The sequence below is a fragment of the Dromaius novaehollandiae genome, chromosome 21 (assembly GCF_036370855.1).
Source record: "Dromaius novaehollandiae isolate bDroNov1 chromosome 21, bDroNov1.hap1, whole genome shotgun sequence".
NCBI classification, from domain to species: domain Eukaryota; kingdom Metazoa; phylum Chordata; class Aves; order Casuariiformes; family Dromaiidae; genus Dromaius; species Dromaius novaehollandiae.
Window position 1 is genome coordinate 9,639,934 of NC_088118.1, and position 16,780 is coordinate 9,656,713.

Here is a 16,780-nt window from a genome sequence, read left to right on the forward strand (position 1 = left end):
TGGTGATATCTCTTTCTCTCTCCCCCTTTTCTCTCTCTCTCCTTCTCTCTCTCATCCCCTTTGCCTTTCCTCACCTTTTCTCCCCACTCCATGGAAAATAAAGTTAAAAGGTTGTACGATATATAACTGGTTTTAGCGTCTTAATCTGGTCCTTGGGATCGTAACGAAACCCATCCCCCCCCGAGATATTGGGTCGGGACACTAGGGTGGGTCTCTCAGGGCTTTGTCCAGCCATGTTTGGCAGATCTGCATGGATGGAGACACCACAACCCAACAACTCTCATCAACCTGCTCAACAGGAGAGGCCATGAGGACCCAGCATGATAAGGCAGTGAGACTGCAGAGTGATTGATGACATCCTTTTGGAAACCCCACTTGGCTGGATCCAGCACAGCACCCAAATGCCTCTCCCACCATTTGAGGTCACCCATGGTACCACCAAAACGCTCCCTTGGCCACAGAGACATGAGGGACAGCAGGATGGGAAGGGTCAGAGCAAGGGTGAGCCCCAGCCAGCTGGGTCCTGGCTGCTTCCTCCCCGAGTTGTGTGGTAGGATACAGCCAGTGTTGGTGGAGGCTGGGAGAAGACAGAGCAGCTGTGCAAAAAGCCATGAGGCACCAAGAAGGACCCTATTGCCAAAGCCCAGGCGTGAAGCAGGGACCTTTAGATCTTCAGTCTAACAGCTCCCCCAGCTGAGCTACTTCTGTGTGGCCCAGGGGCTGCTGATCCCCATGACAGCCATGCAGGAGCAGAGGCCAAGGAGCAGGAGGTCCCTCAGGCCAAGTTGTGCCAACCCAGGGAGCTGGTCCTGAGCACAAGGCACGCCAAATCTTCAGATGTTGCAGTAAGGAGATCACCCTTCATTAAGGATGTGCTACTCTGGAGGCCAGGTGTAACGCAGTGATGGCACATTTGCAGAAGGCCCAAAGGTTGGGCCGATGGGGCTCACATCTCTGGAGCAGTGGGAAGAACTGAAACGGTTGTCCAAGACCATGATCACCACAGGTGACACAAACTCAACACAGGGATGAAACAAGAGAAATTTGGAGTCTTTAGTGAGGGCAGCAGGGCAGCCCATTGCTCTGACATTGCAGCCACTGAGTCTCCTCAGGGCGTCCTGGAGCTCCTCCTTCCTCATGCCGTGGATGAGGGGATACATGGCTAGAGGCACCAAAGAGCCAGAGCAGCCACCAGCATGTCCAGTGATGGGGAGAAGATGGAGGGAGGCTCCAGGCAGGCAAAGAATGAGGGGCTGAGATACAAAGAGGCCATGGCCAGGGAGGGAGGCAGGTGGGAAAGGCTTTGTGTGGGAAAGGACTGGGATGAGGATGTGGGGAAGTTGGGGACATGTGCGGACTGGGGGAAGGATGGGGGAGACATGAGGGGACATTGGGGACACATGGGGGACACATGGGAGACACATTGGGACCAGGGTGAGGATATGGGGGTCACAGAGGCATGTTCGAGACCAGAGTGGGGACATGTGAGGACTTTGGGAACAGAATGAGTTTGTGGGGGCACATGGGGACCAGGCTGGGGATGTGGGGGACACGGGGTGACACTGGGGACCAATGGGGAATAAAGGGGGGTTCAGGGGACATGGGGGTGCAGGTGACACATGAGGACTCCGGGGATGGACAGGGGGACACTGGGGACATGTAGGGACAGTGGGGACCAGGGTGAGGATGTGGGGGATGCTCAGGACCAGTGCAGGTGACATTGGGGGGCCAACTGGGGAACAGTTTGGGACATGGGTGGACTCTGGGGACCGTGGAGGGTATTTGGCGTCCAGGGGGTATTTGGGACCTGCTTAGGACGTGTGTGATGGGCTTGTGATGCTGTGGACACATGTAATACTTGTAACACACGTGACATCGCATGCATGCACTAAAGAGCTGCCCCCTCCCCTGCCCGGACACCTGGGCCTTCTGTGTGTGTGGGTGCGATTCAAGGGGGAGGTTGAACGTCTGGATCCCCCATACAGGAGGGCAGTGGATCAGCTCTTGGGGGTTGCCTGGACCCCTGGGTCCCCTGTGCATGGGGCGAGAGAGGACAGGTATTGGGGCCACACTCAGGCTCCTGGATCCCTTGGAGAATCGGGGCCCCCAGCCACCCGGGAGCCTTGGACACTTGGGTCCCTCCTACACGAGTGGGAGGGGGCTCAGCTGTGGAGTGACACTGGGGTGCCTGGGTCCCCCCCGGACACCCGGGTCCCCTGTTCACAGGGGAGGGGTTTGCATGGGGAGGGGGGAATAAAGGACATCTCCCCCGCCCTGAGGATAAGAGGTGACATTAGCTCCGCCCCCAACATCTGGCTGAAGCCCCGCCCCCTGCAGGCATGTGGTCCCTCAGGAAGTCCTCAAGCATCAAAATATATAAAGTTATATACAATATAGACAGTATATGAACATACAGAAGTAGAGAGAGAGAGAGGAATGCAGAAATATGTACAAATATATACTGCATATATTTATGTGAAAATGCAGCATTATATGTAATGCCTCTATTTATGACTCTCTATGCATAATATGTACTCAAATATTTCCTTATAGATGCATATATTCACATTTATAAAGGGATAGAGATTAAATGTGTATATAAATATTGATAAATGGGAGTTGCCGGTTCCTGGGTTTGCTTGAAGCTCTTCAGAAAAGCGAAGGAACTTTGGGAAAGTTGCTCCTTTGGCATTGCTAGATGTATTTTTAGGGGAATAACTCAAAGGGGCTGGTCCCATCTTGGTCAAAACCCCCGTCTGGGAGTTTCCTTGAAAGACAGAAAGTAAAAAGTTCAAGTGAATTTGGAGATGCACGTTTGCTAGGGAGAAAACATTAAAAGTTCATCCTTCTTCCAGCCTGCTGCATAATATTTCTGTAGAAGAGAGTGTTTGCAGCCTTTTTTGTACCAAGTATGAAGCAAAATACACATATGTCTGCCCGTCACGCGGGGGGCTGGGGGCTGGCCTGCTCGAGGTTTGAACGTCTCCAAGGATGGAACCCCCAGGTCGCAGTGTTTGACCCCTTCTTGGTGCAAACACTCCTACTCGAGGTCGAATTTGGATTTCCCATGCTCTGATGTGCCCCAGAACTGGTAGCTGGGCACCTTCAGGGTGACTGAGGTGAGGTGTCCCAACAGGCATGGGGTCAGGGTGGGCACTGCAAGATGTCAGGGAACTGCAGGGTACCATGAGGAGGTGAGGAGCCCTTCAAGAAGCAACAAGGGCAACAGGGGAGGCTGTCAGCTAGAAATGCTGGTTATCTTCCTTACCAGGTGGCTTGAGGTGCAAATTGCAAATGCAGGTGCAAATTGTAAATCACAAACATAGCTGCAAGTTGCAAATTGCAAACGCAGGTGCTGGCAGCAGTGATCCCTCAGGATCAATCCATCCATGAGAGGATGGATGGGGCCCTCCACAGCCCCTTGGACAGTAGGTCTTGGCAGCACCTCCACATCCTTGCTGGGATGGCATCAGGGGGACAACCAGGCCTGGTTGTCCTGGATGTTCCTGGTGTTCCTGGTGTTCCTAGTGCTCCTGGATAGAGGTGCAGCCCCACTGGTTTGGAGGGCCAAGTAACTTGGCCAGGCCAGGCTTGCAGCAGCAGTTCTTGTGTGCCTTGGACCCAGGCTCGCCCTGTGAGACCCTTCTTTCTCTCTGCAAAGATGGGTAAGCTAGAGATTAGACATAGGGCTGCAATTTGGCAGGAAATAGTGGTCATTGAGGAGAACATGTGTGTCCATCTGCCTGGACTCCGCAGAGCAGGGGTGCCTTCTACTTAAGAACACCGTCATGGGGTTCATCAGACCAATGGGGAAAAAGGGGGAGCAGACAGCTGTGGGGAGAAACTTGGGGTTGGGTGGGGACACAGACTGCCAGTAGCGATCCTTCTTCCCCAACAGTCTCCTGTGGCATTTGAATGTGAAAAAGGCCCTGACTGGGGGCCAGGGAGGGTTTGCTCCATCTCTGATTTTTCCCTAGTTCCTGCAAGTGTCACTGGAGCCCATCAAGAGGCTCCCCAGCTGCTGAATGAGCTCCTGCCACCTGCAGTGACCGCAGTTCCTGCTCGTCTGCTGCTGGTTGGGCGCTGCTGGGACAGTAGCAAGTCACCAGTTAATGGCCCCAGTGGTCACCTCCACCTGCCTCCCCTCTCCCCTCCTGCTGAGCTCTCATGCCCCGTGGTTGGGTGCATCTGATGCACTTGATGCCCTCACAGGGTCTTCCTGCCTGCCCAGGGCAATCCTGATGCTGCAGCTAACAGAACCTCTCAGGTACCATCCAGGCCTGTCAGCACCACATACATGCCACCCCCTCCTGTCCCACAGGGTAGTGATGTTTCCTAAGAGGACATTTTGATGCACTTGATGACCTCCCAGCTCCTGCCTGTTTGCCTGTTGCTGGTCACTCAGGTTGTTGCAATGGTAGTGACACAAAAGCCCATGTCCCCTCAGTGTCAGCTTTAGGGGTGCCATTTCAGATGGTCACCTCCCACCCTGGGAGCTCCCCTCCACACAGGGCATCCTGTCAGAGGGCAAGACCCCCATTTCTGTAGAGGAGCAATGCATCTAGATGTCAGCCTTCAGGCCAGTTTGGGGAGGGAGATGCAGGCCAAAAGCAGCCCTGGAGATGCTGGGGATTGAAGCCAGGGCCTCCTGCATGTGAAGCAGGCGCTCTTCCACTGAGCTACATCCCCTTGCAGCCTGCTGAGGCCTGGCATGTCTTCTCGTGCCCTGGTGTGCCCATTGCCAAGCACAGCCCTACTGTGCCCTGGTGCCAAGAGCTGCAGCACAAAACAGCACTGGAACCCTCCTGCTGGGCTGCGGGTTGGGGTGGGGGAAGTTGGGATGGTCTCTCAGCTGGGCACTGCTCCTGCAATGGGGCTGCACCACACAGCACTGCCTCTTCAACGGCTCTGCAGTCAATGGGGGCAGCAGGAGACTCTCACTTCAGGTGCTGCTCCCGTGCTCTGTCCCTCGCAGGGAGGGTGGATGGAGAGGAGCAAATTGCTCCCCTGAGTCCCCTCTGCCACCCCATGCAGCACTCCTGTGTGCATCATATCTGTCCCCAACACCAGCAGCAGTGGTGAAGAAGGTGAGGGAAATGGCCTCCCCAGGGTGAGGTGCCCACAGCCCTGATTGCCCCCTGCATTTACAGTGGAGGGGCCAGAGGAGCAGGCAGAGCTGATGGTGGGCAGGGAAGTGCCCACAGCCCCTCAGCCAGGCATCAGGCCTCCCCCTGCACTGCTCTGCCCACCAGCACCCAGCAGTGGGTGAAGGGCAGCGTTGCCTTCCTTGGTGCTGGGGACATGGCTGGGTTTGGGGGCGTGGCTGGGCTCAGGGACATTCCCATTCCCATTCCCACAGCACTGGGGACTGTCCTGACACTGGCCAGAGCTGCTCCAGGACAGCCCCAGGCTGGGGTCTCTGTGGCACAGCGGGGGAGCATGTTTGCCTGTTAACCTTGCTTGGATGGACAGCCCCTTTTGCCCGCTCCTCTCGTGTGCTTGGTCACAACAAAAGTCAAACTTCTCTGGAGCTACATCCCTGGGCAGCTGGCTCTGGGACAGCTGATCTGCTGCTGGATGGGACATGCCCGTTGCTGTGGGACCTCCTTTCTGGACCATGTAAGATGGCCAGAGAAGCTGGAGAGCAGCATGAAGGATGCACGAGCATCCTGTTGAAGCTGAGCTGAAATGGTGGTGCCATGCTCTTCCCTGATGGGAAGGACAGGAGAGGGAAGCGTGTTTGTCCATGCTGGGTGGTCGTGTCTGTACATCTCGTTACTGAATGGGGAGAAGGGCAGGTGCGGTGCCATGGGGCAGTGCCAGAGGCTGGATGAGTCCCTGCTCCAGCCACTGTGTGGGAATGTGGAAGCAATTCAGACATGTGTGTGACATGCAGACAGCTCTGCCAGAGTCCCCCCCCATGGCAGGGTCAGTCCTTCGTCCACCACAGGAACAACCTCCGGGGAGAGCACAGCGCTCTGTGTCCAGTCTGTGCTCAGTCCTTGGTCTGACATGTTGGCTGGAGAGAGGCTGAGACTGGAGACAGAGCAAGATGTCCTGGGCTGCAGCTGCAGCTGAGCTGCCGATGGGAGGGCAGGGTTCAGCAGCAGCAAGAGCTGGCAAGAGGAGCAAAGCAGCTTGTGGAGTTGCAGGAGCAGGCCTTCTGCCTCTGTGCAGGGATGGAGGGCTGCAAGGTGCTGCAGCTGGGCTGGACAGGGCAGCCTGATGGGTGAGTAGCTTTGGGTGAGGCAAGTGGGGAACATCAAGCTAGTTGTGCTGTGAGCTGCTAGAGAGAGGAGAGGGGACACAAAAGCCAAGTCTGTGGGGCATGTTCAGGAAATGCAAAGGAAGGTAAATTTGGAGAGCAAACATGACTGCCTATCGGTGATCTGGGGCTGTTGTGAATTCAGTCTTACTGTCACTTTTCAACCTCCCTGCTAGACCCCAAGGAATCACTGAATTTCTACCCTGCCTTGTGCTCTGTCAGCAGGACTGAGCTGATGCAGAGGCATGTTCATCAGGGGCTGCAGCCAGGCCCCTCTGTGCTGTTTCTCTCCCTTCTCCTACCAGAGACAAGCACGCTGACACGCTGACATTTCATCAAAGTTGGACACTGCCTAGTCTGGCATTGAGTCAGGCTACTACCACTGTGCTGAGCTTTGGGGGACCTTTTTTGACACCCCCAGCCACTGCCTTGAAACATCCACCTCATCCTCATGGGATCTATCTCCCTCCTCTTGCCCAGTGCCTCCTGCAGCCAGTGCTCCTGCTTTGCACCAGGACATGATGGTTCTTTTGGATCCCCAAAGAAAGGAACGAACTCTCTCTCTTAAGAAAGATACTATTTTATTAGCACCCCAGAGAAAGGTTAGAGAAAATTCTTAAAAAAGAAAAGAAAAGAAAAGAAAAACTAATAGAAAAAAAGGAAGTCTCTTCTGAGAAAGGCCTTCTGAATTATCATGGGGCAGGGAGGATATTAGTTATGGGTTTATTGCAAACAAGTTTATTGAAGATAGCAATACAGTTTAGTCATAGCAAGCAACTCTTACTGCATATTTGTTATTGCTCAAGTGTTGGTTTCTTACCTCTCCAACGGTTTCTTGTCAGAGGTTCTCTTAACTCCTGGAGAGCAACCTTGAGAGGCATCCCTGCTCAAGAGGCGATTCACTGCCGGGCAGCCCACTGCCGTGCAGGAGAGCTCAATGGGCTCTAGGCTGCAGTGCTATGTATGGGCATGGCGTTTGACTCCTGGTCCTACAATATTTGGTGTGGAGATGTACCTTTTTGCTGATCTCATGCCTGTTTCTGGCCTCACCAGTTGCAACCAGTATCACTTAGTTCCTCCTGGTCAGCACTGGGATCTGCCAGTTAATTGTGGTCAGCTGGGGCCTAAGATAAGGGGTGGGGGGTAGTTGCACTCTGCCCTTCTCAATGCTCCTGGATATTTGCCTGGCTGCCCTCCTTCTGCAATGGCCTCATCCTTAGAGCTAAAGCCTGCAACCACTGCCTCCACAACCCCCATGCACATCTTGCTCCTCCACCTTGGCTCCATCTCCACCACTGTCCCCAAATCCATGGCCAGGTCCCTGAGGGACACCAGGGCTGTTCCCTACTTGGGAGGAGGTGACCAGGGCTTCCTGGGTATCTTCTTGATTTCACAAAGCCTTTCCCACCTGCCTTTCTCCCCTGCTTATGGCCTCTTTGTATCTCAGCACCTTCTTCTTTGCCCACCTGGAGCCCCCCCGCACGTCTTCCCTATCACTGGATGTGCTGGTGGCTGCTCTGGCTCTGGCTCTTTGGTGCCTCTAGCTGTGAAGCCTCTCATCCACGGCATGAAGAAGGAGGAGCTCAAGGATGCCCCAGGGAGACTCTTGCAGACCTCAGTTATCCACCATCAGTAAAGCATGAGTCACCCTCTTATGGTCTCCAACTTCTCTACTGGGACTTGCCCCAGGCAGCAGGGCTGACGGTGCACACCCATCCTGGAGGGGACCATGAAGCTTCCAGGACAGCTCAGGAGACCTCCAGGGACCACATGTGGGGCTGGGTGGGCGAGGAATGGGGCCTCACCAGACCAGAGCCCATCCCAGGTGGAGTCATTCCAAGGGAGGAGGCTGAACCAAGGAGCTCAGAGGCACCGTGGGCTCTGCAGGGCCAGGAGAGGCCAGAAGGCCCCATCAGGCAAAGGGGGATCCCCCTGGAGAGGGACTCATGACCAGCTCCATCACCATCTGGAACCAGTGCAGCACCCAAATGCCTCTCCCACCATTTGAGGTCCCCCATGGTACCACCAAGCTCCTCCCTTGGGCACAGAGACATGAGGGCAGGCAGGATGGGAAGGGTCAGAGCAAGGGTGGGCCCCATCCAGCTAGGTCCTGGCTGCCTGCTCCCCCCAGCTGTGGGGTGCGATACAGCCAGGGTTGGTGGAGGCTGGGAGAAGACAGAGCAGCTCTGCAAAAAGCCATGAGGCACCAAGAACAACCCCCTTGTCGAAGCCCGGGCTTGAAGCAGGGACCTTTAGATCTTCAGTCTAATGCTCTCCCAGCTGAGCTACTTCGGCCCTCCCCCTTGAGCTCTCTTCCCTGCGCCAGCTGTGCCCATACCCAGGCAGATGTGCAGGAGGTTGCTCCTGAAGGTGTTCCCTGTGCGTGGGAGGGGAGCACTGTGCCAGGGGCAGAAGGCACACACACCCTCTCCTCTTGCAACGGAGCTTGGCCTCCTGTGTGACAACCTTGGGTTGCTAGTTCAGTGACCAGTCCCCATCTCCACAGCTGCTGGGCAGCAGGCCACCACACCTGAAACAACCCTTCTTCCTAACAGCACGCCATGACTTGTCCCCCCAAGCCCATGCAGAAGCCAAGCTAAGCAGCAGACACGTTTTGTGGTGCAGATGCTGCAGCATTTTCTTTACCTAGATTGTAGATTAAGAGTCCAGCCTTTGGACATTGCAATGAGGAGATCACCTGTCATCAAGGACATGCTATTCTGGAGGCCAATGTCGCTGAGCTGAGCAACAGAGCCTGAGGAGCTGGGGGACTGCACAGGAGAGCTGCTCCACAATGTGGCCTTGACATGGTGGCATTGGGAAGGTATCTACTGTGGGCAGCACTGTGTGGACAAAGCACCACCCCAGGACAAAGCACCACCCAAGGACCCAAGCTCTGGAGCCCAGGAGGGTCCCATAGTGCAAGGGTCTGCAGCTGGCCATGTGGCAGCTGTAGGCCATGACAGTGAGAAGACAAAACTCTGGTGCCATCAAGAAGAGAACCAGGAAGCCCTGGGCAGCACATCCCATGGAGCAACAACCCTGGTGTCCCTCAGGGACAAGATGAACCCTCTGACATTTGGCTCTCCTTTTCCAGACCAGGTAGTCTATCCTTCCTTTGTGCAGTACCGACACCTAGACACCTTGCCCTGAGGGCTGATCCCTGTTCAGTGCAAACTCTCTGTCCACCTGACTCACTCCCCAGCTAATTAGATGTGTATGGGACCGTGTCAGGGGCTTTGGTAGAATGGGCTTAGGCTTCAGGAATCAGCAGGGGGTTAGGACTTTGCTGTTAGTCTCCAGCTTCTGGCTGCTTGGCTGAGGGCACACAGAGCACCTGCTCATCAGCACCCAAGCGCTGTCCCCCAAAACCTGCCCCTGCCTCTGTGATGCCCCAACCTCTCTGCCCTCCTGGCAGGACCCGCCCTCCCCTGCAGCACCTCACAGTGCCAGCCTGCTGCTCCCCACCAAGCAGCTGCCTGCACCGCAAGTGACCTCACAGCCAAGAGCCCAGCCCTCACCCCTGCACTTGCAGCTCCCCCTCGCCTGCCTCTGCCCTCTGCTCTCAGCTCCATGCGCTTGCCCTCCAAGACTGAACACCAGCCCTGACATGCCATGCCTCTGCCTCTGCCTCCCAGGCCCCAAACGCCCTGGCGCTCGGCTTACAAGTCACCTGGAGGGTTCGAGCCTTTGCGGGAGCAGAATAGGGCTTAGTCTTGAGGCATAAGCGGGGAGTTTGGGCTTTGCAGTTGGTGGGCTTGGGGAAAGCTTTTGCGTGATGGCCGAGTGCAGGGCATCGTGTTTCTGCTGAGGGTTTTGGGAATGGGCTATTTTTGTGGCCTGGGGGTGTGTGTTTGTGTGGGGGTGAGGACTAGAGCCTGCTCTAGCACTTGAAGGCAAGCGCTGAGGGCTAGGTCTTAGCTTCCAACACAGGGTAAAAGAAAAAAAATGAAATAAAAAAGAAACTAAATGAAAGAAATGGTTTTTTACACTCTTCAGCTTTTAACATTTTCTGTTTCTTTCATTTTCCTTATTTTTTTATTTTGTTTTTGTTTTGTTTTTTAGTATGGTGGACTTTTTTGCTGGGGATGTTTTTTGTGTGTGTTTTTTTTAAGGACAGTGATTTTCAGAACTGGGGTGGGATGCAGTTGCAAGGTCACAGAGGTTTGGTGCCATTCTAGGTGCCTTTTTCCCCTCTCTCTATCCTCTTCATGCTGCTCTAAAGGGCTCCAGTCTCCCGCAGGTCCTCTGTGAGAGCTGCCTGTCCCAGGCAGCTATCTCAGATATTCCAGGGCCTCTCCAAGTGCCCCGGATGCTTGTGGTTAGATACCTGAGCGCTGCCTGAAAAGCTGAAGAAATTTTTTAAAAAATTGCAGACAATATTAGCACATTTTTATCAGCTGAAATTATTAATTTTAATGAACTGTCAGTGTTTTCCCTTGATGTAATAATGGAAATTCTGAGGAAGGGTATGAACCTCAGGAGAAGAGGTATTCATCTGCCACTGAACTTGCATTACCACTGCTCTGTCTTACGCTGTGGTTTTCACCTCACTAATCTTTCACATATATCCCCATGCCCTGGTTAAGTTGATTGTTTCCAGAGTCATCTTTGCATCAGACTCTTTGGACATAGGAACTTTCTCTTGTTTCCCATTTTTCCTCCTCCCCTTACTTTTAATTCTCTCAGAAGCCTCTCAGCTCTCCAGTTGCTGCTTTGAGCTTCAAGGAGTCTAACCTTGCCTTGTTTTTCCAGAATCTAATGATCTTATTGGTGAACTCCTTTTAATTGTGTTTTCCTCTATCTTTTTCTATCTATCTGTCAAAAACATTTCAAGCAAGGCTATGCCAAGGAAACCTTGATGTGTTTTCTGGCAGTAGATCTGCCAAGCACTAAGCCCTGGCTCTGGCGATCCTTTCCCTCACGGGAAGCTCAGGGCTGTTCCTGGGGGCAGTGTGAGGGTGGGGGTGTGCAATCCCGAGTGCAGAACAACGATACAGCACCTCCTGGACTCTCTGGGGATGAGGAGGCAACAAGGCCGCAGTAAGGAGCTGCTGTTGGGCATTTGCTTCCTCTGGACTTTGAGGACTGTCAAAGGAGGAAAAGACATATACAAGTTAGGAGACACCTGTCAAGGGGAAAAAAAGTTCCATCTCTCATTAAAAGCACCACATTGCCTCTCTCTTTATTGGGCAGGTATCTTGCTTGAGCTCTTGTTTGTGCTGGTAGAGGGTGTCGTGAGGACAAGGGACCTCTGCCCCTGAGCTCCATAGGAGTTCATCCTGCTGTACAGTAGAGGATACACGGGCATGGGGGTGAAAAGCTCTGACACTCGCTATTTCTGTCAAAAGGATTCACTGTCACTGGTGCAGAGTGAGGAAAGCTAGGCTGCCTATTAGCCTTGGTCCCAGCTGTCCCGTGCTCGCACCCCTTGGAGCTGGAGGATGATGTCACCCTAAAAAGAAACCAGCCACTGCTGAGAGCAGAGGAGTTCAGTTTCAAAGTGCAGATCTCCAGACTTCGCACCCTTTCTCAGAGCACCAGAGGGAGGTCTCCACACTCCCCTTCTAGCCAAGGACACACAGGGCTATTTTCAGCTGCCACATACAGCCTCCCACCACCATTTCTGTACTAACATCTCTGCAGCTTCTTCATGCTTCTCTCAGATACCGGAGAGATGCAATGAGACAGTTGTGCCTTTCTGGAGGGCAGTTCAAAGCCTGGCAGGACACCACAGGAAAACATTCAAATGTCCTACAGAGGGTCTCTCCTTAAGGGAGGGATTTCCCAGCCCCCACAGACTGGATTTCCTGGAGCCACACAGGTTTGAAGGGGACTGGGGCAATCTCACTCCTGCGCAGGCTCTCTGTTGCACAACTTGCAGCGTTGGTGTGTGAACTGCACCTGAACCCCCACCCCCCACCCCAACACTTGAAAGCCTGAGAGAAGGACAGGAGCAGCATGGACAGCAGGGGAAACAAGGAGCAACATCATGATCCTGGTGCCAAGGGAGGCAAGGAGAGAGAGACAGACAGGCACTCAGGAAAGTTTTCCTTTGTGCTCCCTCATCCTGGGAAATGTTCACTGAAGCAGACTTAGAGAGGGACCATTGGTGATTATTTTAGTCTACTTCAGTGAACATTTCCCAGGACGAGGGAGCACAAGGGACAGCGAAGTTCACGTCTTCAGCTGGGCCTCTGCTCCTGAGCGGGGCCAGGCTCCTGGGATGGTGGGGGAGCTCATGGCAACCTGGCAGCACTGCTGAGAGACAGCTCTGTCCAGGAGCAGCTCCTCTGCAAAGAGCGGCAGGGCTCTGGGCACCGCTTGCTGTTGCCGGCACAAGATGAGACAAGACACAGAGAAGAGAAAGGCAGTCTGGAGTGGGAGGACAGAGCGCACTGTGGGAGAAACCTTCCCAGCCCTTGACACAGTAAGTCTCTGGCTGTATAGCAATACTACTGAGGTTCCTGGAGGGGATCTTCTAAACACATCCATCCCATGACTGTTTGTTAGGTTTTTTTCAGGATGGCTCTTCCAGCTTCTGCAGTGCAGAAGAGGGGGAGATGCTTCAGAGCAGGGATTCCCTGCCACACCATCACTGGGACAGGGCATCCTGCTGCCTTCTCCCAGGGATGCTGCAGGGGTGTGAAGCCAGGGAGTGCACACAGGTCTGCCCAGGGCTGTAATTCAGAGCAGTGTGCCCACACCCCCGAGTGCTGTGTGCCTGGGGCAGTGACCCTGCTGCCTGTGAGGGTCAGCACTCAGCCTGCCCAGGGAACTCCCCAAGGTGCTGTGGGGAGAAGCTCTGAGTGGGAGGATCGATGCCCAGCAGGGCATGCTCCTTCTCCCATTCAGAGGCTGCTGCATGGGCCCGGGCTGCGCTCAGCTCTAGCTCATGCGCAGGACACTTCCAAGGGGTCTTTTCAGAGGCAGGTGAGAAAAAGGCTCCTTGAAAGGGAAGGAGCTTTCCTTCCAGAGTGTGTGCATTAGGTTTCCAAATTTTGACAAGGAGGAGAAAAAAGGAAAGAGTTTTCTGCTTTGGCAAGCACCTGGGACTCCCAGACCTTCACTCTCAGAGATCAGGATGTCTGTGAGAAACCTCAGCAAAGCCCTTCAACCCCACCTCAGCCTACAGACAGCACCTTTATGGCCTTATCAGAGTTTTTCTGACCTGCTTCTTAGGATCCGTGAGCACACAGATGCCCCTGGACAGTGCCCTGACCTGGGCAGTCTCTGTAGTGTAGAACTGAACACACAGAGGGTGGGATGGGGTCTGTGAGCACTGACAGGGAAAAGACGGTGGGACAGAGAAACAGCTCCCTGCAGGGACAGCTCCAGGCAACAGAGATGGGCAGGGAATGAGATGGAACTGCCAGAAGAATTGTCATGGGCAGATGGATTTCGGCAAGTTGTGATCAGCCCCTCTGATGCAGAACCTTCCTCTGAGCAAGCCCCCCATGTCCCCTCTCCTACCCAGCAGAGCCTCTGCCCTGACAGTCACGGAGTCCAGGGCATGAGCCACCTCTTCTGCAGACAGACCTCTGGCAGAGGAGAGGGGCCTCTCTTCTTCCACGGGCCCATTTTGTGCTACTCGACAAAGGGGCTGAGAGTGACTGCCCTGCAGTGTCACCATCTGCAAGGTGGAATGCCCAGCTGGGTAAAGGTAAAGGCTTTCCTGGCAGCAGGGCCATGGTATTGCTCCTTGTTTCCCCTCCTGTCCACGCTGCTCCTGTTCTTGCTCTTGGGTGCCTTTGCAGACACTGAAACTGACAGTTCTGCAATAGAGGGGTCTGCATGGGAGCAAGGTTCCTCAACCCCCATCTCACTTGTGTGGCTCCGGGAAATGCACCCTGTGGTGCTGGGAAAAGAGCTGACCTTGTCACGCTCTTCATCACTCTCTCTGTAGCTGGTCTGAGAGAGAAGAAATTGTGAAACTTCCCTGTGAAACTGAACTCTTCTGCTCTCAGCTTACCTTAGAGGAACTTGTGAGTGTGACTGTCCTTTAGCTGAGAGAGGTGCAAGCACAGGGCAGTGAGGGGCAAAACTCATCGACAGACCAGGTCCCACGACTCTGCACAAAGTCACAGTGAGCCCATTTTTCCTCCAGGGATGCACAAGTGCTCATGCTGAGAGCAAGTGAAATGCTAAAGTTTTCTACCCTATCAAAGAATGCTCCCACGGTGTGATAGAGGCACATGAAATTAAATATGTGACCAGACCTCCGCTGCAGATCATTTTCTGTAGAAAATAAGTGTCAAAATGTTGAACCACCCTTCCACATAAGGAGTGGGTGTAATCTGCTTCAAAATGCAGCTGTCAGAGCTAGTCCCTTCCCATTCCCACTACAGGGCCTGGAGAAAGAGCACAGATAGTAAACTGGGGTGAGGAGAGGTCTATCTCGTTGGAATGGAGACATGTAGAAAAGGTTATGTTACCCCTTGCCTTCACTTGAGTGCTTCTCTGCCTTGCTAGAGTGGGAGCTAGACTGATTCAGATACAGACCCCTCTGTTCAACAGGGTAATGTTGTGGGAGATAAATCCCTCACAAGGATCTGCTCTTTCAGGGGACAGATGGCATGAGTGTTGTATTTGGGTCCCATTATGGGTCTCCCACTGGGTCATTGGAGCAAGTCCCCTTCCCTCAGCTCACAGTGCCCATCCCCAGATATGCCACCAAATACCTGAGACTTTTTGACACCTCTGTTCACACCCCCAGCAGAGCAGAACTGACTCCTCCAGAGACCATGGGCAGAGGCCCTTGCTCCACATGGCACACTTGCCCAGTGCAAACCAGAACTAAAGGCAGGGAGCTGAATGAAGGTAGAGGGCAGAGGAAAGGTGGGGGTGTCTGTGAGAAATGGAATAGGTATGGCTCGGAGAAGCCTGTTCTAACTTGTCAATGTCTTTTTCTCCTTGGACAGTCCTCAAAGTCCAGAGGAAGCAAATGTCCAACAGCAGCTCCCTCAACGAGTTCCTCCTCCTGGTGTTTGCAGACACACGGGAGCTGCAGCTCTTGCACTTCTCACTCTTCCTGGGCATCTACCTGGCTGCTCTCCTGGGCAACATCCTCATTATCACTGCCATAGCCTGCGACCACCGCCTCCACACCCCCATGTACTTCTTCCTCCTCAGCCTCTCCCTTGTCGACCTTGGCACCATCTCTGTCACTGTCCCCAAATCCATGGCCAATTCCCTCTGCAACACCAGGACCATTTCCTACTCAGGATGTGTTGCCCAGGTCTTTCTGTTGGTCTTCCTGATAACAGCAGAGTGTTCTCTTCTCACTGTCATGGCGTATGACCGCTACATTGCCATCTGCAGACCCCTGCACTATGGGACCTTCATGAGCAGCAGAGCTTGTGTCAAAATAGCAGCAGCTGCCTGGGGCAGTGGTTTTCTCAATGGTCTCCTGCACACTGCTAACACATTTTCAATACCACTCTGCCAAGGCAATGCCGTTGAGCAGTTCTTCTGTGAAATCCCCCAGATCCTCAAGCTCTGCTGCTCAAACTCCTACCTCAGGGAAGCTGGGGTCAGTTTGGTTAGTTCCTCTTTGGGCTTTGGGTGTTTCATTTTCATTGTGGTGTCCTATGTGCAGATCTTCACTGCTGTGCTGAGGATCCACTCTGAGCAGGGCCGGCACAAAACCTTTTGCATGTGCCTCCCTCACCTGGCTGTGGTCTCCCTGTTTGCCAGTACTGTCATGTTTGCCTATCTGAAGCCCCCTTCCAACTCCTCCCCAGCTCTGGACCTGGTGGTGGCTGTTCTGTACGTGGTGGTGCCTCCAGCAGTGAACCCCCTCATCTATAGCATGAGGAACAAGGAGTTCAAGGACGCACTAAGGAAACTGATTCTATTGGTACTATTTCGGCAGCAGTAAGCTTTCCATCTCTCCTCACAAGCGATTCACAGTCTGTCTCAGGACTTTCTTGTGCTTTTCGTGTTCCATCTGTGATAAACATATTTGTACACAAATGTTTGAATTGATGCCACTTCTGCAGAGGCACAAAGCCCATCTACATGACCCAGAGGCCTTCCCTACATCTGCCTATCACTGTGTCAGAGCTGGCCTCCCAAATAGCATCTCTGTAATAAAAGAGGATTTTCTCAGTACAGTGCCTGAAAGTTGGGCTCTTCTGCTCAGGCTGGAGGCAAGATTGCTCCAGGGAATTGCACTCAAAAAGGCCCTGTTGCTGTGCTTGGGTATTCCATGGGCTAAGGGGGATATGCTCCTAGGGTTATGTGTTAGGGAATGGGGGCTAGATTCAGCTGTCACTTTTGAGTCTCCAGTGCCCATGGAGAGACTGAGTGTTCAAGTGGTATCTGCCGAGGACTGTGCCACCTATTACAGGGCTGGTGGCAGATGCTTGCCCTTCTGGATGGGCATATGGAGCTATCCAGAGAGCACAGGGGATCTCTGGGAGCCGTGTGTGCCTTGGATGGGCAGTGAGCGAAGACTCACAAAACCAAGTGGAATCACCGAAAAGGCTAAACTGAGGCATGCATCGAATAGGG

General features: G+C 53.8%; 1 protein-coding gene and 1 non-coding gene across 2 annotated transcripts; one reads left to right on the plus strand and one right to left on the minus strand.

Annotated features, from left to right (window-relative positions):
* Positions 1-939: 939 nt before the first annotated feature.
* LOC135330442 (olfactory receptor 14J1-like) lies at positions 940-16,145 on the plus strand. Its single transcript, XM_064524088.1, has 2 exons — positions 940-1,006; positions 15,187-16,145. The coding sequence occupies exons 1-2, from the start codon at positions 940-942 to the stop codon at positions 16,143-16,145; spliced, it is 1,026 nt and encodes a 341-aa protein (XP_064380158.1).
* On the minus strand, positions 4,618-4,689 carry TRNAV-CAC (transfer RNA valine (anticodon CAC)). The gene has a single exon. It is a non-coding gene; the product is annotated as a tRNA-Val (tRNA).
* Positions 16,146-16,780: the final 635 nt, after the last annotated feature.

What these genes read in the sequence shown, in the direction of transcription:
- LOC135330442 (XM_064524088.1), top strand. Translation starts at nt 940, where the DNA reads ATGGGGCTCACATCTCTGGAGCAGTGGGAAGAACTGAAACGGTTGTCC. An exon ending in CAAGACCATGATCACCACAG is followed by an intron (nt 1,007 to 15,186) that starts GTGACACAAACT and finishes CTCCTTGGACAG; the next exon opens with TCCTCAAAGTCCAGAGGAAG.